The sequence below is a fragment of the Leptodactylus fuscus genome, chromosome 4 (assembly GCF_031893055.1).
Source record: "Leptodactylus fuscus isolate aLepFus1 chromosome 4, aLepFus1.hap2, whole genome shotgun sequence".
Lineage (NCBI taxonomy): Eukaryota > Metazoa > Chordata > Amphibia > Anura > Leptodactylidae > Leptodactylus > Leptodactylus fuscus.
Window position 1 is genome coordinate 97,036,918 of NC_134268.1, and position 23,342 is coordinate 97,060,259.

The following is a 23,342-nucleotide window of genomic DNA, read 5'->3' on the forward strand; positions in this document are numbered from 1 at the left end:
CAGAAGACGGAAAGCTGAGAACGGAGACCCGAACACTAGTGTGAACTTAGCGTAAGTTGTCTGAAAAAGTTAGTGACTAAATATTCAGGTTTTCAGATTCACTTTTTGAAGCTAAAACCAAGTGTGGGTTATAGAGGGAATGAAACTATAGAAGACGGGTGATATATATATGTTATAATAGTTAGTAAAAAATATATAGAGAGAGCTTTTTTTTTTTTTTTTTTTTTTAAACCACTCCTGGTATTGAAAACTGAATCTGATAAACCTTTAGGTTTACACTCTCCATATGTGTGTGGATTCTGCACAGAAAAGCAATCAGTGCGCCTAATCTAGGTACGGGTCTGCTGTCACAGCCATGGTAGAAATTGGAGTTTCTTTTGCAGATTCTTTAAAGGTTACGCTAGGTTCACACCTGCATTCAGCTGTCCATTCTGTGCTTTCCGTCTTCTGCATGCCAGAAGACGGAAACTACAGACCGGGTCCGGCCATGAGCGGCGGTGAGTGTTTTATGCTCTCCGCCGCGAAACCGGATTTTTTAATCCGGACACAGAGTACTGCATGTCCGACTCTGTGTCCGGATTTTAAAAAAACGGTTTCGCGGCGGAGAGCGCAAAACGCTCACCGCCGCTCACGGCCGGACAGCTTTCTCACCCATTCAAATGAATGGGTGAGAGACTCCTGCAGGTTTCCGTTTCCTGCTCTGTTTTATGCAGGAAACGGAAACCTGCAGTACGGAGAGGAGAACGCAGATGTGAACGAGCCCTTAGATGGAGTGAATGAGCGTATGGTCACATAATAAAGGGCATGCTCTTTCTCCATTTTGACAAACACACAGACCCAATAGAAATCAATGGATCTGTTGATAGGGTCAAAACAGCCTGCAAACAATAAAATTTGATGATGACGCTCTGCCATCAAAAATAGACAAACTGAAATGAAATAGATGCAGATCTAAAGTGAGTGTGGAGCTTCCAGTGTTTGACTCTTGGAGAAGTGTTCTGCCTGTTCTGTACATTCAGCTTTAAATATCTGTAACCTGATCTACTCTATCTGCAATTCTTTTAGGTGATCTGGTGATCCAGAGTCATGTCTAGCTCTAAAAGTAGAGCAAAGAAAAGAGCAACCACCCCATCTGACACTTCACCTGACAACCTTCCTTTGCGATCTTCAGGACGACAGGTGACATTTTTATTCGCCTTCACTGTTTAAATGTGTATTCCCCACTCATGATAACCCACCTGATGTTCTTATTCTGAAGTATTTTACATACAAACATCTGAATTGTCCCTTTGGCTTGGATTAGGTGAGGAAAAAAGCAAGTGAAACAATAGAAGATGAAGAGGATTTCTTAGAGAAGAAATACCGTAAATGTGAGAAGGCAGGGTGTACAGCGGCATGTCCAGTTTGCTTTGCCAGTGCTGCTGAAAGGTAGGTTGCTTAAAGAGAAATTGCATTTAAACTTCCAAATTTGGACTTGAGTAGAATATCCATAATAGAGCTCCTCTCCAAAACATGGTGCGATTTCTCTTTTTCTTGAATTTTTCCCAATATGGTACCAATACCAGTCTGTAATAGGACAGGAACAGCAGCATTATCAATCTCTGAAAGTCTTTCACGGATTGCTAAAATTAATCTAATAAAGAGGGTTTTTCCACTGATCCTCTTTCATGGACTGTGAACATTAATCTAGTGAAGGTAAGGGTTCTTCCACTGAGCTCTTTATTTTTTTCAGCTAGCAGGAAAAAGTATCCTACTCTTTCTTCAGACAGAATTTGTCTGAAACTCTGTTTGTAAAGAATGGGAGAAAGATTTTGGAGTTGTTTTTTGAAACTATTTTCTGCCTGTTAAATTCCACTATGTGAACCAACCCTGATGGAAGGTAGTGGAAGTATATAATCTCCCTAGCGCAACTTCTTTCAGTATTGTCAGGGGAAGGAATTTTTGGGAAAAATTCTGCTTTGATCCTGATGAGTAAAGAGGTTGTCCTGTTTCAGATAAATATGGGGAGGCATATATTGTTTGTAGAAGTTGTACAATTTTTCAATATACTTTTTGCTTAAATTCCTCCCAGTTTTCTAGATCTCTGCTTGCTTTCATGCATTCTATTGCTTCTATTGGATAAAAATCAGTCCATGGTCATGTGATGTACAGACAGGTACAAAACTCGTTACAGTCACAGCACAGTAATCAGACATCTGTCTGATAACAAGCTGTGCACCTGTGTACTCATCACATGACCATGGACTGATTTTGATCCAATGGAAGTAAGCAGAGATCCATTGAGCTGTGAGGAATTGATACAGGAAGCATATTGGAAAATTTTTATAACTTTTCGGGGTACAATCAATAGGGGTTATAATACGATTAGTTTTATAAATTTTCAGAATATCGCTGGGAAGAGACTTTCCGTTTATATATTATGTTAGGTAAAGTTAAATGGGTTTTCCATACTAAGGATAGCTTGACACTACCACTGATCGTCTATTTTCAGCAGCTGATAAACAGAGAATGGTGCAGGAAGCGGTTAGCTCTTTTCTGTGTGTGGTGGCCAGACCATTTGAATGGAACATAAGTTGCAGTGACTCGGTTTAGTCACTACTGTCTGGTTCCTGCTCCATTCTCTGTGTATCAGCTGCTTAGAGAAGCTGATTCGTGTAGGCGGTGAGTGTCTGACTCTCACCAATCTGATATTTGTGATTTATCTTTAGGAAAGGTTGTCCATACTTTTAGCCTGGAAATCCCTTTTAGGCTGAGGCCCGACATGGCGGAAATGCAACTTTATTTGTTGCAGTTTTTTGAGCCGAAACAAAGAGTGGCTACAAAAGGAATGGGGAATATATTGGAAGTTCTTCTACTTCTACCTTTCGCGGTTTTATATACCGCTAGAAAGCCGACAGTATAGAGCTATGGACAGTACTGTCAGGAGGGGCGTTCCCAGCTAGACTGTCAGTGAAGAGCTATCGGTAACCGCACCGATAGCTCTTGCCCTGGGGCACATAATGGGAGAGATGACTGTGCGCTGAATTCGGCGCACAGTCGACTTTCTAGCGGTTTATAAAACCACATGTGCCCAAGGACATGAAAAGTCCTCTTTAACGTCTGTTATAAAATGTAAGGAGGACTTGGGGGAGCTTTTGTTAAGCTCCCCCTTCTGTTAGCCTAGTAGGAACACCAAATCTATAAATCATATGGAGAGTTCAGAAGATACAATTAAGGTGATACCTTACACCAATGAGATTGACAAGATCACATCCTTGGGAGTTAAATAAATGTTGGCATTGTTGTGGTGAGAATGGGTTCATGATTCATATGTAATGTGACTGCAAGTAGATTAGGCTGTTTCGGCATCAATTTATTGTCTCTGTTCTGTCTACAGTTGGCTTTATTAGCGCTCCCCATGTTGATTTTTTTTTTTCTCCCCCAAGAAGTGCATACATTTTTTTTTTTTTTTTTTTTTTAGATTTAGCAGCACACTTCTACTATGGCAGTGACTAGTGGTTTTCAGTTGAATGGTTGTTGGATGCAAAGTAACATGTGCTAGATATTACTATTGGTGGAATAATAACCAGGTTGAGTTGCTGCTATTGCTATTAAAGAAAACTACACGACCATTTGGGATAATTTTCTATTACACAGTAAAGTCTTGGCGGCAATGCCTGCATTAACCCTTTTAAATGTCTTGGTCAGACCTAATTGAGGCAGGTTTTTACTGTTGGCACATGTGCATCGCCTTATGGGCTAGTTCACTTGGGATTCCATGTGTGCACATTCCATCATGGCTTTCCGCTCCGAATTAGGCCCAAATGAGTGGGCATAGTCGGAAGGGAGGTGTCGCGAGGCGGACGTCCGTGGCTGAATCAGCCGCGCAATCTGCCTGAAGAAAGGGCAGCTTGCTTCTTCTTTCCGTGAGTGGGAACAAACTGCTCGCAGAAAAAGGAAATGACCGGCTTCCATTGATTCCATCAGTTCATAATTAAAGGAGTTGTCCAGGATAAAATAAGAATTAACCTCTAAACCAGGGGTCTCAAACTCAACTCAGCATGTGGGCCGCAGAGCAAGATCCCAGCCAGTCGGCGGGCCGCACTGTGGCAAATTAACTCCACCCACTTTTATGTTGACTCCGCCCATTCATTTTTCATGTTCCCCCACACTTAATAATCCTCCTACAGTCACCCGTAAACTATATGCCCCCCCTCCATCTTTCCCCCAGTTACATATACACCCTTCATCTGCCCCCAGATTCATGTCCCTCCATCTCTGCCCCCAGATTCATGTCCCCCCATCTCTGCCCCCAGATTCATGTCCCTCCATCTCTGCCCCAGTGTCATGCCGTTCTCCCCCCTCCCTTCGTCTGCCCCCAGTGTCATGAGCCCCTTCATTCCACCTCAATGTTTAAAGAGGACCTTTCACCATTTTGCCCACAGGCAGTTCTATATAATGCCGGAAAGCTGACAGTGCGCTGAGTTCAGCGCACTGTCGGCTTTCCCGATGTGGGCCCAGTGTGAAGAGCTTACGGTCCGGTACCGTAGCTCTTCTATGGTCAGAAGGGAGTTTCTGCCACTCAGTCAGAGACGTCCTTCTTCACAGCACAGCCAATCGCGCTGTGCTGTGAGAGCTGGGAGGAATTCCCCCCTCTGGTAATAATTCCAGCATCATTGCAAAACAAAGGCCTCTTGGAAGGTCGAGCATGATGTTAAAGGGAGCAGCCTTTATTGGGCGATATCACTGAGATTCTGTCTTCCTAATTACATCAGGGAAGACAGGCTTGCACATTCCAGTGAGCGCCCTCTATTGGTTTGCAACACTGAGGCACTTGACTTCCTAATTACATCATGGAAGACAGATTTGCATATTCTTCCCATGGTCCCTTGCAAAGTGGAGTGCTAAAGGCTTAATAAGTCTCCACACACCTATATGGTGGTCTCGCCCCAAGGAGTGACGATATCCCCCTAACCCTCTCCCAGTGAGGAAGATAAGTATGTTGCGGTGGTGGGATGAGTTAACTAGTTGGGAAAGGCTAGTAATGGGCGGGATTGCTTAGCAAGGGAGGGGGGGGTGTAATGGAGTGAGAGAGGAAGGGAGAGCAGTGAAATGGAGGTAGTGTAGAAGGTATACAGGAAGCTACACAGCAGAAAAGCCACACCATGTAAATAAATGCAGAATATGCCAGGAGCACCTAGAGTAACCAAGAAATCACTCAAAACACTGCTAAAGGTATATGGGTGTGCTTATTAACCCATTACTAGCACTGACAGACCTTTTTTTTTTTTTAAAGAAAAAGAAACAAACTAAATTTTTTGCCTGGAAAACCCCTTTAAGCAAACCCTTTTCACAAACAAAATTTACTTTTCAAAAATGTGGCTACATTTCTAGGTGCAGGTAGTAAAGAAACCCCAAAATCTCAGAAATGCACCAAGCAGTTTTTGCATATACCGGTAAATGAAAATGTGGCTTACATAAGAATATAACTTTCCAACCTACTCAGATTACTTATATTTATAGGAGTCTATGGAGATGGGAGGGGGAGGAGTGAGCCGAAAGAGCAGCAGATAAGAGAACAAACCACACTGAATCTGTCACATCCATAGCTCATTAATCGTATTAGTATAGGTCAGTACTTCTCATATATGTCCTGAAAGATACAGGGGCTGTTTTTAAGTGGGAGCGAAAAGATTACAGAGCAGAGTCACCTTTATTTTCTGTGAACAGCATATGGCATCTAGCCTTTACCCGCCACTTCAGTGAGGAATGCAAACCATCATTATAGCATACAGAAGGGGAACTGCTAAAACTGCGTATAGTGACCAGAAATCATGTTACTCCTCATGTACACATGCATAAGTTATTCCAAAAAGTCACCTGCATCTGTTGTTACACATTAAATAACATTGCTCATAAGTACCATAATTCCCAGTTATATGAATTGTCAGTATAATGATCCATTTGTTGGTAGTTTAACCAGAGGTGAAGCTGTGACTTTTATTCTTCAATTTTAGATGTGCAAAGAATGGTTACACATCAAGATGGTATCATCTTTCATGTGGGGAACATTTCTGCAATGAATGCTTTGATCACTACTATAGGAGGTACATAACTTATTAATATCATTATTATTACTAATTATTAGAATGTTTACTCTACCATTACTAGTTTGTTTCTAGTATAAGGAAAATGTTCGTTCTTGTACCGTGTTAGCCAGTGGGTTGGAAATATATAAAAAAAAAAAAAAAAAAAAAGAATTTGATAGTCTTCAGTAGTTGATACCTTTTTAATGGCTAACTCATAATGATGACAAATTATGACGTTTCGGAACGCTTCGGCTCCTTTCTCAAGTAAATTTGTTTCTGTTATTCATCATAGGATAACAGTGATGGACATTAACTGTATCAGAATAAGGCTGTTTTTTTTATTTACGTTTAACAGATGTGTTTAAAGGGGTTTTCCGAGATAGATAGATAGATATTAGGAAAAAAATGTGGTAAAATGAATTTTTCTAATTGAGATAAAATAAAAATGTCTTACCTTTTTTCAGTAATGCATGACAAACACAATCTCTGTTGCAATCACTTCCTTATGGTCCTTATCATGTGCCATTAGCCACACCCACTTATACACGTGATGTCATAACTGATGAAAGCAGCATTTATCTAAACTTTATCGACTGCCAGAGCAGCCAGGGCTGATCCTGAATACCAGACAATCCAGCACCTGGTTCACAGCAGTGATTAGTGGCAGCAAGGTAGACAAACATGAAACACGGTTTTTACTTATTTATAACTATTCTATCCTGTCTCCATCAGACGGGTATTCTACTGTGAGTGTTCAAAGAGATTTATAGTATGGTAGATGCATAGGGGGCGTAAAGGAGAAGAGCAAAATGTACAAAAGCTGTGAATGCTTTATCATTAGCATCATGCAGAGAAAACTACAAGCTTTAAAAAGCAGGAGTGGATGTCAGCAACCGCATGCATTTTTAAAAGGAAAAACCCTGCATGATTTTCTGACTCCTCCCCCCCCCCCCATCATTGGGAGGTGTTGTTTCATGGGACCAAATTGTGTGATTGTGCTTTACAGACATACTAAGTCAATATATGTGCAGATATACTTGTATATTCTTATATAATTATATTATTGTGTATATAAAAAAAACACGAAAACTTGGTAATCTTCAGTAGTTGATACCTTTTTAATGGCTAACTCATAATGATGACAAATGGCTAACGTTTCGAAGCGCAAGGCTCCTTTGTCAAAGCAAATTTAAAAACATTTTTGAAGGATGCATATATATATATATATATATATATATATATATATATATACACAGAGCAGGCACAAAGGGTGTTAGATTTCAGGAGGAGGGGGGGGTTGTTAGTAGTTGGTGAGACAATGTAAGCAATTGGTGGAGACATTTGGTCGAGACAATGTGGTAATTGGTGGAGACAATGTAAACACTTACAGGTCCTTGTCAGATCACACACTACTGTAAAAAGACATGAACCCCTGTGATGCATTAATCCCACACTCTAGTGTCCGAAACAATGTCATGAATTTATATTCATGTATGCGTCTTTCTCTCTTAGATCTGAAATTCCCTCTCAAAATCAGAATTTTCATGTCATTGGTAATGTTGTGGTCCCCCCTGCAAAAATGTTTTGACACAGGAAGGTCAGATCTTTGTTCTTTAATAGTATGGCGATGTGAGTTCATGCGCAGTCTAAGTTGCTGTCCGGTCTCTCCAACATACAGATTATCAGTGGAGCATTTGGTACACATAATTAAATACACTACATTGGATGTGCTGCAGGTGAAGGTACCTGGAATGTTATATTCCTTGTTCGAGTTTGGTATCTCTATCCTGTCAGTGGTCAGTATGTGGGGGCAGGTTTTGCACCTCTTATTCCCACATGGAAATGTTCCTGCGTTGGTTGGGGATGTTAGTGAGCTACTGACCATCATATTCCTGAGGTTTGGTGGCTGTCTATAGCACAGGAGAGGGGGGTCCGGAAATATGGATGTTAGACGGTTGTCTTTTTGTAGTAGTGGATGTAGTTTGCGTGTGATTCCTCTCAGCGTCTCCAGGTGGGGGTTATAAGTGACAACCAGGGGCACTCGGTTGTTCTCCTGTTTGGTATTGTATCTTAATAACTCCGATCTTGGTATCCTGGTGGCTCTGGTGATTTGGTTATCAATCGTTCTTGGATGGTAACCCTGCTTCAAGAATGTGTCTCTGAGGACTCCGAGGTGTTCTTCTCTATCTGCAGGGTTAGAGCATATGCGATGGTATCTGATGGCCTGGCTGTACACAATAGAGTTCTTTATGTGTTTCGGATGAAAGCTGTCCCATCCTAGGTAGGTTGGTCGGTCAATCGGCTTCCGATACAGTGATGTCTCAATTTTGTTGTCCTGTATCTTGATGACTGTGTCTAGGAAGTTTATTTCCGAGAAGGAGTGATTGAGCGTCAGGTTGATGGTGGGATGGAATTGGTTGAATAGTTCATGGAAGGTTTTCAGCTGTTGTTCAGACCCAGTCCAAATGATTAGGATATCGTCAATGAATCGGTAGTAGGCCAGAGGCCTAATGGTGCAGGTGGAGAGGAAGTCACTCTCAAGCTTGGCCATGAAGAGATTAGCGTACTGTGGCGCCATTTTGCTCCCCATTGCGGTGCCAGTCTGCTGTAGATAGACACAGTCACCAAAAGAAAAGTAATTGTGGGTGAGGATGAATTTCGTGAGTTTCACCACTGATTCAGCGCTCATACCTCGCTTTTCCATGAAAAACTGGCAGGCGTTTACACCATCCTGGTGTGGGATGTTGGAGTACAGGGATTCTACATCCATGGTGGCCAGGATGGTTCCATCTGGAAGGGGACCTATAGTGGATAGCTTATTTAATAGGTCTGTGGTGTCCTGTAGGTAGCTGGCTGTATCCTTCACTAGGGGTTTCAGAGTGCCCTCCACCCATCCAGAGATCTGTTCAGTGAGTGTCCCCACACATGAGATGATCGGTCTCCCTGGGTTCCCAGGTTTGTGTAGTTTAGGGAGCATATAAAAAGTTCCCATTCTTGGGCTTGTTGGTATGAGGCTGCTTAGGCCTTTGGCTCCATCAGTTAGGCCCGAGATAACTTTTTTCAGTTTTTTAGAGTACTCCACTGTGGGGTCTGAATCTAATTTAGAGTAGTAGTGCGTGTCATTCAGCTGTCTGTGTGCCTCCTGTATGTAGTCTGATGTGTTCATCATGACTATAGCGCCACCCTTGTCCGCTGGTTTAATGATGATGTCGTTATTATTTCTCAGAGATTTTATAGCCCTTCTTTCCTGGGCAGTGATGTTAGACGGCAGGGCTTTATTTGTATCCAGTATAGTTGATTTGACCATGTGTCTAAAACAGTCTATATAATTATCCAGAACAAAATTTCGTCCAGTTGGAGGTGTCCAATCAGATGTCTCCTTCTTAGTTAAGCTGTGAACCTCTGAAGGGGTGGGTTGGGTCTCCTCTGTGTCATGAAAATATTCTCTCAGGCGCAGCCTCCTGAAAAAATCCTCCATGTCACTGCACAGTTCAATTTTGTCCATGGTTTTAGAAGGACAAAATGAGAGTCCCCTGGAGAGTACCCCAAATTCTGCTTTGGTGGGTTCATAGGTGGAGAGATTGATCACACAGTTCTGTGTTTCCAAATCAGCATGTGTGTGATTCTGGTTGTTGTTAGGTGTATATCTTGCTTTGTGTGTGTTCTTGTAGAAACCTGCATCACGTCTCAGTCCGTGGAGTTTCTTTCGCTTATTGAGGATCAGAGATATCTGCAGTTCCTCATAGTGTTGTAGTAATGTTATCCTGGAGCTCTCCTCGATATTGTTCCATTTTGTTGTAATTTCCTTTTGGACTTTGCTCTTGATGCCGTAGAAGAGATGTATGAGATGGTTTCTGAGTCTCTCTGAAGTTCTATAACACAAATTTTGTGCATAGTGAGTATTATAGGTAGATGCGATGGGGTTTGTGAGCCACACCACAGACACCACAGACCTATTAAATAAGCTATCCACTATAGGTCCCCTTCCAGATGGAACCATCCTGGCCACCATGGATGTAGAATCCCTGTACTCCAACATCCCACACCAGGATGGTGTAAACGCCTGCCAGTTTTTCATGGAAAAGCGAGGTATGAGCGCTGAATCAGTGGTGAAACTCACGAAATTCATCCTCACCCACAATTACTTTTCTTTTGGTGACTGTGTCTATCTACAGCAGACTGGCACCGCAATGGGGAGCAAAATGGCGCCACAGTACGCTAATCTCTTCATGGCCAAGCTTGAGAGTGACTTCCTCTCCACCTGCACCATTAGGCCTCTGGCCTACTACCGATTCATTGACGATATCCTAATCATTTGGACTGGGTCTGAACAACAGCTGAAAACCTTCCATGAACTATTCAACCAATTCCATCCCACCATCAACCTGACGCTCAATCACTCCTTCTCGGAAATAAACTTCCTAGACACAGTCATCAAGATACAGGACAACAAAATTGAGACATCACTGTATCGGAAGCCGATTGACCGACCAACCTACCTAGGATGGGACAGCTTTCATCCGAAACACATAAAGAACTCTATTGTGTACAGCCAGGCCATCAGATACCATCGCATATGCTCTAACCCTGCAGATAGAGAAGAACACCTCGGAGTCCTCAGAGACACATTCTTGAAGCAGGGTTACCATCCAAGAACGATTGATAACCAAATCACCAGAGCCACCAGGATACCAAGATCGGAGTTATTAAGATACAATACCAAACAGGAGAACAACCGAGTGCCCCTGGTTGTCACTTATAACCCCCACCTGGAGACGCTGAGAGGAATCACACGCAAACTACATCCACTACTACAAAAAGACAACCGTCTAACATCCATATTTCCGGACCCCCCTCTCCTGTGCTATAGACAGCCACCAAACCTCAGGAATATGATGGTCAGTAGCTCACTAACATCCCCAACCAACGCAGGAACATTTCCATGTGGGAATAAGAGGTGCAAAACCTGCCCCCACATACTGACCACTGACAGGATAGAGATACCAAACTCGAACAAGGAATATAACATTCCAGGTACCTTCACCTGCAGCACATCCAATGTAGTGTATTTAATTATGTGTACCAAATGCTCCACTGATAATCTGTATGTTGGAGAGACCGGACAGCAACTTAGACTGCGCATGAACTCACATCGCCATACTATTAAAGAACAAAGATCTGACCTTCCTGTGTCAAAACATTTTTGCAGGGGGGACCACAACATTACCAATGACATGAAAATTCTGATTTTGAGAGGGAATTTCAGATCTAAGAGAGAAAGACGCATACATGAATATAAATTCATGACATTGTTTCGGACACTAGAGTGTGGGATTAATGCATCACAGGGGTTCATGTCTTTTTACAGTAGTGTGTGATCTGACAAGGACCTGTAAGTGTTTACATTGTCTCCACCAATTACCACATTGTCTCGACCAAATGTCTCCACCAATTGCTTACATTGTCTCACCAACTACTAACAACCCCCCCCTCCTCCTGAAATCTAACACCCTTTGTGCCTGCTCTGTGTATATATATATATATATATATATATATATATATATATATATATATATATGCATCCTTCAAAAATGTTTTTAAATTTGCTTTGACAAAGGAGCCTTGCGCTTCGAAACGTTAGCCATTTGTCATCATTATGAGTTAGCCATTAAAAAGGTATCAACTACTGAAGATTACCAAGTTTTCGTGTTTTTTTTATATTTCCAACCCACTGGCTAACACGGTACAACAACGAACATTTCCCTTTATTATTGTGTACACATACAGAAATACAGTGCACATATATACAAGCTGTATATACAGTAGATGTGTGCATATATATGTAGCTATATAGTGTGTGTAAATAATATACACTTGTGCAAGTGTGTATACTGGGTGTGAATGAAAACTGCTAGGAGGTTCAGTGGGTGGATGCTGAGAGGGGCTGTCTGGAAAAGCTCTGACACTCCAGAAGCTAGGAACTAGAAACCAGGAAGTATAAGCCTGAAAATATGAGGAATGGTAAAAATGGTTCAAACACAAGTAAAGGCACTCAGTTATGCTTATTCATTCATATGGCAAGCACTTCCTGCCTTTAGTCACATGTTCTTAACAGATCCATTTTGTTACCCCTGATCTATATGTAAATGGATGGTCTTTCATTTGCATATGTTTGCATCCATTAAACAGACCTCCTAAATGGATATAAAAAAAAACAATCTAATGGACACAGACCAAGCCCATCCATCTATGTCTGCTACCTTTTTTATGCTTGTTTATCTTTGCATGCACACTTTTCTTTTTTTTTTTTCTTTTTTTTTATTCCATCAGAAAAGAAAGACAAAACTTGAAAGAAGATAGTTTCTGTCATGTTTTTTTTACATTGGGATGAATGCATTTTTATTTTCTTTTAGTCACAAAGATGGTTATGACAAATATTCTTCGTGGAAGCGTATATGGACAAGTAATGGAAAAAGTGAACCGAGTCCTAAGGCCTTCATGGCTGACCAGCAGCTTCCATACTGGGTAAGAAATTTATCATGGATTTGTCAGCTAAATATGCTATTTTATGGAAGTACTACACGTTAAAGCTACATGACCAAAATGTCACAAAAAAAATCTTGGCTGTATGGAGTCCTGCATTAGCTGTCCAGCTGTTACAGGTAGTGGGCCCAGGGTGTCCCAACTTCAACTCATCACCTTCAACTGATAATGGGCATTAAGACCCCTGGTGCCTCAGTCAAAGGTGACTGAGGCGCCATTTTTTGTACATTATACTGTGGGGGGCGGGGGCAGATGGATGGGACATTATGCTGTGAGTTTAACTGGAGGGGACATTATGATGTAGGAACATACCATGTTAGGGTGACTTTAGGGGCATTGTACTGTGTGGGGGCATAAAAGTAAATGAATCGGTAGAAGTGACTGGGGCTAAACTTGCTGCAACGCGCACTGCACATTCTATCTTCCTTTCAGTCTTTTGAAAGTTGGGAGGTAACAGAAACATTACATATTGATAGATAGATACACTTTTTTTTCAATTATGTCCCACGTGGTGGATGGCAACTATGCTTACACCCTGTGGAACATTACATGCTATATGTCTTATACAATATATGTGAATTGTCCAATAAAGCTGATTAATTTACATTGCTAAAGATTGTGTGCTGTGGTTTCTTCTCTTGATGTTATTTCTGTTGGTAATTATAATCACAAAAGTAATATGGTGCCATTTGTAGTGAAGATAATTTTCTTACCAATAGCAGTATTTGTGAGTTACGCTCTGGACTCCGTTTTCAGGTTTCCGTCTTCTGCATGCAGAAGACGGAAACCTGTCATGCCGAGTCTGGCTGTGAGCGCTGGTGAGCATTTTATGCTCTCTGCGGCGAAACCTTTTTTTTTTTTTTTTAAACCGGACACCGAGTACTGCATGTCCGACTCTGTGTCCGGTTTAAAAAAAACAGTGTCGCCGCGGAGAGCATAAAACGCTCACGGCCGGACACTTTTCAAACCCGTTCAAATGAATGGGTTTGAAAGATGCTGGCAGGTTTCCGTCTCCTGCCTCTGTTTTGTGCAGGAAACGGAAACCTGCAGAACGGAGTCCCGGGTGCAGATGTGAACGAGCCCTTAGTCACTCTCTTCTGGTCCTTAGCTGTGTCATGTTACACTCTGACTTTGCAACTGAATTGGCATCTTGTGTGGACAGGAAGTCAGTGGCTTTCGAAGAAAAGAATGGAGAAACTGGCTCCCTATCCACACATAAGACACTGAGGCAAATTTATTGTATTCTATTCTTAGTATTCCTAGTGCTGGTGGCATATGCACCAGTATTAAGAAACTGCAGCCTTTTAATAATTCTGGCACACCACAGGAGGCTCCAGAATTAAAATTTGCTTCCCTCATTGACTGGCGAAGATTTCAGGTATAACTCCTATACTGTAGTTACCAGTTTTCTGGCATTATTTGTATGAAATTTGTTGGACCAAGGCATCACTGCCTGCTTTGTTCCCTGCAGTTGTCCGCTCAATTGCTGAGCAGCTTAGAGAGTGGACAAAATGGCACATTTTTGTGCATTACTTTTCGCAAAAAAAAAAATTTGCCACTTTTACACCAGGAAACTGGCATGGCTACACTAGTAAATGTACCGCTCTTGCCTTTAGGACTTTCTAAGGCTAAGACTCCAGGTAGCGGGCCGCAGTGAAAAACTGCTGCGGGATAAATGCAGCGGAAATGCATTGCAGTTTTTCCCAGAGCACTTTTCACAGAAAGTCCGCAGAGTTGGGGCAACACAGTGGCTCAGTGGTTAGCACTGCAGCCTTGCAGCGCTGGAGTCCTAGGTTGGAATCCCACCAGGAACAACATTTGCAAGGGGTTTGTATGTTCTCCCCGTGTTTGCGTGGATTTCCTCCCATCCTACAAAGACATACTGATAGGATAAAAAAAATGTACATTGTGATCCCTATATGGGGCTCACAATCTACATCTACATTATATATATAAAGTAATAGAGTTTTCCTCTGCAAACTTTTTGCTGTAATTATACCTATAGGGAAACCACCGGTGTTTCCGTCTGTATAATTGACGTTCTACGAGTTCCAAAAACTGCAATAGGTGGATGGGATTTGCTAGTACAAACCCTGAACAGTTGTTTGGAAATGATTTCCAGTCACAGAAATGTCTGTATCAAAACTACCCTGTGTGAATATATCCAACAGTTAAGTATTGGATGTGGCAGCTGGCTATGCTATGAATTTGCTGCAGTTATCAGCAGAATCTCTGGCAATTTCTTAATGTAATAAGCACATCGCAGATATGCAGAATATTTGCAGCATGCCCTGAATCTGTGCATTTGTTTCACATGTATAATACTGTACTTGACCTAACAGGTCCTCATAGGTTGGTTGTATTTTTTTGTTCTTGCCTTGCGTCCATCAGAAGGTCATTGAAGGAATAGCGGTGATTACTTAATCTGCCTGATCATTGATACAAAAATTCTTAAAGAGAACTTTTGTCCTATTACTTGGGCTTCCAGCACACATCTAAGTCTTCCATAAAAAGCAGATCCAAGTATTAAGGCTTATGCAAAAATTAAGTTTTATTTTCGTCAGTGTTCTGTCCATATTTTTTTTTTTTTTTTTTTTTCATGGATAGAACATGGACCCGTTCTAGCCTTTGGGACAATGCACACATCCACAAGGTCTTCAATGAAGAGATAAAAAAATGTATAAGAATAGGACATGGTGTACAAAAGTAGAAGAGACACAAATACTTGTTTAAAAAAAAAAAAAAAGTGCATTGGTCCATAAACTTGCAAGGATCAGTGTTATATCCACGAACACGGAAGATTAAAAAAAAACAAAAAAAAAACTAAAGCTCTAAGAGCTTATATGATGGGGTAAGTTACCATAAAATACCGTTATTTAATGTCTGTTGCTCTCCATCACAGAATAAGAGCAACGGACATAAATTAACAGATGCAGAAGGAGCCCCCTCTAGTGTCTGTCTGCATTCACCCAATATAAAAAAAAATGATGGAAACTTTCTTTTCTGACTGAAAAAAAGTTGTGCATGCAGGACTTTCTTCCATTACAAAAGTAAGCAAACATGACGGAAGGCAGCATCTGTCATATTGTTTACATTAGTATCAGTGGGGACAGACAGAAGGGGCTCCATCTGTGTCCGTTACTCTGCTACAATTAATGTCCGTTGATGTCATCCTATGACTTATGACAGGAACAGATATTAACAATAGTGTGCACCCATAGTATATTAAATTTTACAACACGTTTTTCATTTGCCAAATGTTGTCCTTTTCAGCCTTTATTGTATCTTATTTTGTGATTTCTAGGTACAGTGCACAAAACCTGAATGTGGAAAATGGCGTCAATTAACAAAGGAGATTCAATTAACTATGCAAATGGCAAAGACCTACAGATGTGGTATGAAGCTGAATAATGCTCTCAAGGTAATGTGATGGTACGAGGCTCTAGTTTTGAAAACTAGCTCATAACACCCAATAAATCCAAATAAGAAGATACATTTCCTATTATATTGTATGGGCCCACCATATGTAGAATGTGTCAATTGCATGAATGGCAGAAGTTCCCAAACTTTTCCTTTATGACATCTACTTTTTCTGGAATATTAGGTCGTAGTGCCAATATACAAAAATAAAGCTGGCTTTAAACTTTGAACTCCTCAAACTTAGTGGATAGACTAAAGGGGTTGTCCCATCTCAAGGATCCTATCCATACTGCTAGCTTATGTGGATTTAAGACTTTTCCTAAATACATTGCTTCAGCAAAACTGCTTTGTTTGGCCGCTGTCTCAGATTATTCACTTCATTATTCACTTTATACACTGTGTTTCCATAACCATGGACCTGGGGAAGATCTTATCTCTCCGCCCAGGACAAGTGATGTACCTCCCTGCTCTCAGAGAGGGGAGGGGGAGCTGAGTGCTCGGCACTCAGGAGCTAGCTTGTATTTCCGAGCTGTTTATCTCCCTCTCCCAGTTATCAGTGAGTTTATTGCAAGCTGACTCCTGGTCCAGCTCTGCTACATCAGCTTCATATTGTGCATCTTCCAGTGATACTGTACCAATTTAATTACAACCATCCCTCATTACTGACGGCAAACATGTACTGCTATGTAGAGAGATAGCAGGGCTGGCTTTGTCTGGGAGACATCAAGTGAAACCCCGCCCAACAATTCACTGAAAAAAACAGGAAGTGAACAGAGCACACAGCCTGCAAGTTGGTGAACAGGCAAGGTGAGAATACCCCTTTAACTTTCTCTTATGTAGTGAGGCATCTGGAATCTTCCTTTATGACATCTGTAGGATTGAGCATATTGGAATTCAGGTGTATTTAGCAGTGCTGTGTTCCCCTTTCTCTCATTTGAAATGCATGCACAGTACATAGCATGATAACATGTTGAGAAGAATGTCAGTCTCTGAATAAGCATTTGACCAATGGCTGACGAAGGTATTTGGTGACCTTTATGGCTAACATGATTCAAATGTTTTGCCTTCCTCTTTCTCAAATATCCCAGTGATAGCACCTACTCTACATGATTTGTGAATGACACTTTAGTAGGACAGGGTGGAGACAGATGCAGCGAAACCTGTACAAGGAGATATATATTATGTCCCAGCAATCTGTAGACCTACGTCCTATTTTCAGATGTCCTGTGCAGCCAGTACGTAGATCACTTTAACAGTAGATTCTGTGCACAGGGCAGACCCAGAGACCTCCTCTCACTCTCTGGATCTGCACTGGAATGCAGAATCTACAGCCTTTTTCAGGCCCAGAAAGGGTATGTTCAGAGGGCGGAAACCTAGCCGCGACGGGATGCTGATGCAGTGCACCAGGATCCCTCTCCTGATTAGGCCAGAATGAATGGGTCTAATCAGGAGTGAGTGTCAGGCTGTCTCAGCCATGGAATCCGTGGGAAGATGAGGCATGTCGCTTCTTTTTTTCCTCTAGCTGAGAAAAATCACTACAGGAAAGAGAAGTGAGTGGCTCCCATTGAAATGAATGGAAGTCTTTTTTGCAGGTGGATTTTGAAATTCCGCATCAAAATCCGCCGGCAAAAAACTCTGTGTGAGCTAGCCCTAATGAGCCAAGGACTCATACCTGGAGCTGAGGCCTACTCCAGATCTTCCCTGGACCACACATGCAGTTAGGGCCAGAAATATTTGGACAGTGACACAATTTTCGCGAGTTGGGCTCTGCATGCCACCACATTGGTTTTGAAATGAAACCTCTACAACAGAATTCAAGTGCAGATTGTAACGTTTAATTTGAAGGGTTGAACAAAAATATCTGATAGAAAATGTAGGAATTGTACACATTTCTTTACAAACACTCCACATTTTAGGAGCTCAAAAGTAATTGGACAAATAAACATAACCCAAACAAAATATTTTTATTTTCAATATTTTGTTGCGAATCCTTTGGAGGCAATCACTGCCTTAAGTCTGGAACCCATGGACATCACCAAACACTGGGTTTCCTCCTTCTTAATGCTTTGCCAGGCCTTTACAGCCGCAGCCTTCAGGTCTTGCTTGTTTGTGGGTCTTTCCGCCTTAAGTCTGGATTTGAGCAAGTGAAATGCATGCTCAATTGGGTTAAGATCTGGTGATTGACTTGGCCATTGCAGAATGTTCCACTTTTTTGCACTCATGAACTCCTGGGTAGCTTTGGCTGTATGCTTGGGGTCATTGTCCATCTGTACTATGAAGCGCCGTCCGATCAACTTGGCAGCATTTGGCTGAATCTGGGCTGAAAGTATATCCCGGTACACTTCAGAATTCATCCGGCTACTCTTGTCTGCTGTTATGTCATCAATAAACACAAGTGACCCAGTGCCATTGAAAGCCATGCATGCCCATGCCATCACGTTGCCTCCACCATGTTTTACAGAGGATGTGGTGTGCCTTGGATCATGTGCCATTCCCTTTCTTCTCAAAACTTTTTTCTTCCCATCATTCTGGTACAGGTTGATCTTTGTCTCATCTGTCCATAGAATACTTTTCCAGAACTGAGCTGGCTTCTTGAGGTGTTTTTCAGCAAATTTAACTCTGGCCTGTCTATTTTTGGAATTGATGAATGGTTTGCATCTAGATGTGAACCCTTTGTATTTACTTTCATGGAGTCTTCTCTTTACTGTTGACTTAGAGACAGATGCACCTACTTCACTGAGAGTGTTCTGGACTTCAGTTGATGTTGTGAACGGGTTCTTCTTGACCAAAGAAAGTATGCGGCGATCATCCACCACTGTTGTTATCCGTGGACGCCCAGGCCTTTTTGAGTTCCCAAGCTCATCAGTCAATTCCTTTTTTCTTAGAATGTACCCGACTGTTGATTTTGCTACTCCAAGCATGTCTGCTATCTCTCTGATGGATTTTTTTCTTTTTTTTTCAGCCTCAGGATGTTCTGCTTCACCTCAATTGAGATTTCCTTTGACCGCATGTTGTCTGGTCACAGCAACAGCTTCCAAATGCAAAACCACACACCTGGAATCAACCCCAGACCTTTTAACTACTTCATTGATTACAGGTTTACGAGGGAGACGCCTTCAGAGTTAATTGAAGCCCTTAGAGTCCATTGTCCAATTACTTTTGGTCCCTTGAAAAAGAGGAGGCTATGCATTACAGAGCTATGATTCCTAAACCCTTTCTCCGATTTGGATGTGGAAACTCTCATATTGCAGCTGGGAGTGTGCACTTTCAGCCCATATTATATATATATATATATATATATATATATATATATATATATATATATAAAATTGTATTTCTGAACATGTTTTAGTAAACAGCTAAAATAACAAAACTTGTGTCACTGTCCAAATATTTCTGGCCCTAACTGTATGTGAAAAACCTTAAGGAGATATAGCGTGATTCCAGTACCCTACCTGTCACCTTTTCACAATACACACATACATATATATACACCTCAAAAAAATAAAGGGAACACTAAATTACCACATCCTGGATATCAATTAATTAAATTCTCCAGTTGCAAATCATTATTCATTGCATAGTATAATGTGTTGAGAACAATAAAACATAAAAATGATCAATGTAAATCTAGATGACTACTCCATGGAGGTCTGGATTTAGAATGATACGCAAAATCAAATTGGAAATTAAATTACAGGCAGATCCAACTTTAATGGAAATGCCTCAAGACAAGGAAATGAGGCTGAGTAATGTGTGGCCTCCATGTACTTGTATGACCTCCCTACAACACCTCAGCATTCTCCTGATGAGGCGGCAGATGTTCTCCTGAGGGATATACTCTCAGACCTGGATTAAAGTATCAGTCAAATCCTGGATAGTCTGTGGTGCAATGTGGCGTTGGTGAATGGAACGAGACATGATGTCCCAGGTGTACTCTGTTGGACTCAGGTCTAGAGAGCAGGCAGGCCAGTACATTGCATCAATGCCTTCATCATGCAGGAACTGCTGAGACACTTGACATGAGGTCTAGCATTGTCATTCATCAGAAGGAACCCAGGGCCCACTGCACCTGCATATGTTCTCGCAGTGGGGCTGAGGATTTCATCCCGGTACCTAATGGCAGTCAGGGTACCTCTGGCTAGCCCATGGAGGATTTGACGGCTTTCCAAAAAAATGCCTTCCAAAACTATTACTGGGATCTGCTGCCCAACCAGTGATGCTGGAGGATGTTGCAGGCAGCAAAACTTTCTCCATGGCCAATGTCAAATCTGCCAATCTTGGTGTTCTCTGGCAAATACCAATAACCCTGCATGTGTTGGGCTGTAAGCACAACACCCACTTGTGGATGTCGGGCCTTCATACCACCCTCACGGAGTCTTTATGACCGTTTGAGCAGACACATGGATGTTAGTGGCCTGCTGGAAGTCATTTTGCAGCGCTCTGGTACTGCTCCTCCTGTTCCTCCTCGCAGGAGGAGGTAGCAATCCTTATGTTGAGTTGTTGCCCTTCTATGGACCCCTCCACCTCTCCTGGTGTACTGGCCTGTGTCCTGGTATGTATTATATTCTCTGGACACTGTGCTGTCAGACACCGCCTTCTTGCCACAGCTCTCACTGATGTGTCATCCTGGATGAGCTGCACTATCTGAGCAACTTTTGTGGTTTGCAGGCACCTCATGCTACTTCTAGGGGTTAGAGCAATGACAAAATGCAAAAGTGACCATAAAAAGAGCCATAAAGGAGAACAGAAATGGTCTGTGGTCACTTGTTAAAGGGATCCTTTATAGTTACATTATGTTGTGTAAATATTTATTTATTAGCCGTGTTTTGAGTGATCTCTGTGTTTCTCTGGGAGCTTCCAGTATCCTCTCCATTTTATTACATGGGTAGCTTTCTGCTGTCTTATCCTATAACTACCATAATGCATTGCTCTTCACTCATATCCCCTCTCTCTCCATGCTCCTCCCGTCTGTAAATCTCCTTGGTCCTGAAAGGGTTTATGGAAGTAACTTTACAGAGGACTTTTCACTATTTCCACCAATTCAAGGTCTTAGCATCTGTGAATAGGTGCCACTCCACTGATTCCAGGACAGTTAGAATTCTTTTCTCTAGCTTCCAAAAAAATAAGCGTAGGTTGTTTTGATGCCTGATATGCTACTTAATCTCTGTCAGAAGAGCAGTGTCAGGCAGGGGCGTGATCCAGAGCTCCAATTAGTGGTAGCCAGTGTCAAAGCTCACAATCACACCTGCTCCTACCTGACACCACCCTCCTGACAGTACAGAGACTAAGTACTATATCAGATACCAAACTAACAGCATTGATTGCTGAGGAATGGTGGGGGCTAGAGAAAAAAATTGCAATTGAGCCAGAATCAGTAGAGCACCAGCTATTAAATGATGTAAGGAACTAGACTCTTTGGGGGTGGTGAAAGATCCTCTTTAATGATGGTAGGGCAAAAAGTTTTCAACCTAATAGTTTTGATTTCTTTCTTCTAGGTATTTTAGAAGTGTGTGGTTTGTACTCTTCTGACACCTGTATTTTTCAGGGCATATGTATATTTGTTTTTGTTGTTTTGTTTTATTTCAGAGTAGTGAATGTTGGTTTTCCTTGTTCGTTTGTCTTTTAGGCTGAAGGGTCAGATCATTGCTCTCTGCCAGAAGATCTGGTAAGTACAAATGCTTAGAATTTTTGGAGATCAGCTGTGATTTGACATGATGTTTTACGTTTGAATGGGCTATTGTAACACATTGGTGGGCCTAGTGCATTGGTTTCATAAATTGGCCCCCACCACTTAGGCACACAATCGCCAATTTTAGAGAATACAAAGAGGGTTTTTTTTTTTTGTGCTTTTTTTTTTAGTTACGCCACACCTTTTCACCCCTCTCATATCTGCCTAGTCCCTTTGTGCTCCAACAGGAATAATACACACTTGGTTCCCTCCCCCTTTAGTATGATGTCCCCTTAGTGGCCCCCACAAGCTATGTTGCCCCATTAGTGACCCTCACAAGTTTAATGCATCCTTTGTGGCCCCAAACCATATGATGTCCCCACCCCATATGATGTCCCATTAGTGCTTACACCTAGTGTAAAGCCCCCTCAGTGGCCCATCACATGGAAGCCATGTCAGAATTAAAAATAAAAAAATACACATCTAGACCTGTTTCTACAGTGGTGTCTGCAGCTGTCATCTGGCTAGGGTTGCTACCTCTTCAAACCACATAGATTATGCAACTTTTAAATATAAAATTTTAGCAGCTTCTTCTGGGCTAATAAAAAAAACATACATTTTATGTCCCATAGCGATCCATGGTCCTTACTGCAACAATCATGTTACTATTGCAAGGCTATTCCAGGCATACCTTTTATTTATTAATCCTCCCAGCTGTTTTTGAATTAGCATGCTTTTATTGATATGCTAATTAGCCTCTACAAAGTACTCTGGAATTCCCTGAGCACTGCTTGAGTGATTTGTGATTAAAAAAAAGGGGGAGGTGAGAGCAGTTTACACATATAACAGAAGCAGTGCTTAAAGAGCATCACAGAGACTTCTGATGCTCCATGGTGGCTAATTAGCATATCAATTAAAGTGGGCTAATTCAAAAACAGCTGGGAGGATTAATGAATAAAGGGTATGTCTAGATTAGTCTTTCTAAAGGCTATGCAAATATATGCTTAGTTAAAAATCACTATAGCCAGTGATAGACTCCCTTTAACAGATAAAAGATCTGCCAATATCATTCATACATACGGTATGTATATAATTTTTTGTAAAGGTTTTGAGAACTGGAAATATAGAAGTTAAAGTAGTGATAATGGAACCAAACATTTTGCATTTCTTGTTTGTCACCCCAATGAAGTATTCTATACCCAAATATTTTCTTGCATAAAATGGCTGCTAGCTTATAACTTTGCAGCAAGTGGAGGTAATATAGTGTTTAGGTATACAAGGGGCCACCATGTAGATAAGGTATGTAATAGGTGCTGTTCTAGAAAAGTATACTGTGTCAGAGGGGCTTATTTCATGACAATATCAGTTAATGCTTCAGATGCTCTTTGATACATTATTGTTCTGCTTACTGACAGAGGGTCTCAGAGGTATCAACTCAACCATGGTATGCAATGCTTATTCTACCTCCTCTCCTAAAAGACAGTCCAGCCGCTCCATTGTTGGCAGCTTATTACCCAGACTGTGTAGGCATGAGCCCATCATGTACCAGCACAAACCGCCTTCATGGAGAAAACAAGCTGGAGCAAAACAGAGCAGTGCCTTCTAATCCAGGTAAGCCTTCATAGGCAGCTCCCATCTTT

At 41.6% G+C, this 23,342-nt stretch overlaps 1 protein-coding gene across 2 annotated transcripts in view; it reads left to right on the top strand.

The window, feature by feature from the left end:
* The first annotated feature begins 1,047 nt into the window (after window positions 1–1,047).
* The window catches only part of KDM1B (lysine demethylase 1B), a 62,035-nt gene continuing 39,740 nt past the window's right edge, over window positions 1,048–23,342 (top strand). Inside the window, exons 1-7 of one of the 2 annotated variants that reach the window (XM_075270922.1) lie at window positions 1,048–1,179; window positions 1,304–1,428; window positions 5,997–6,086; window positions 12,482–12,593; window positions 15,916–16,032; window positions 21,661–21,699; window positions 23,118–23,313. In XM_075270922.1, the coding sequence (XP_075127023.1) occupies window positions 1,087–1,179; window positions 1,304–1,428; window positions 5,997–6,086; window positions 12,482–12,593; window positions 15,916–16,032; window positions 21,661–21,699; window positions 23,118–23,313 (772 nt within the window). In that variant the 5' untranslated portion in view covers window positions 1,048–1,086. The remainder of the gene's footprint in view (window positions 1,180–1,303; window positions 1,429–5,996; window positions 6,087–12,481; window positions 12,594–15,915; window positions 16,033–21,660; window positions 21,700–23,117; window positions 23,314–23,342) is intronic. The other variant, XM_075270924.1, reaches the window with a different exon arrangement.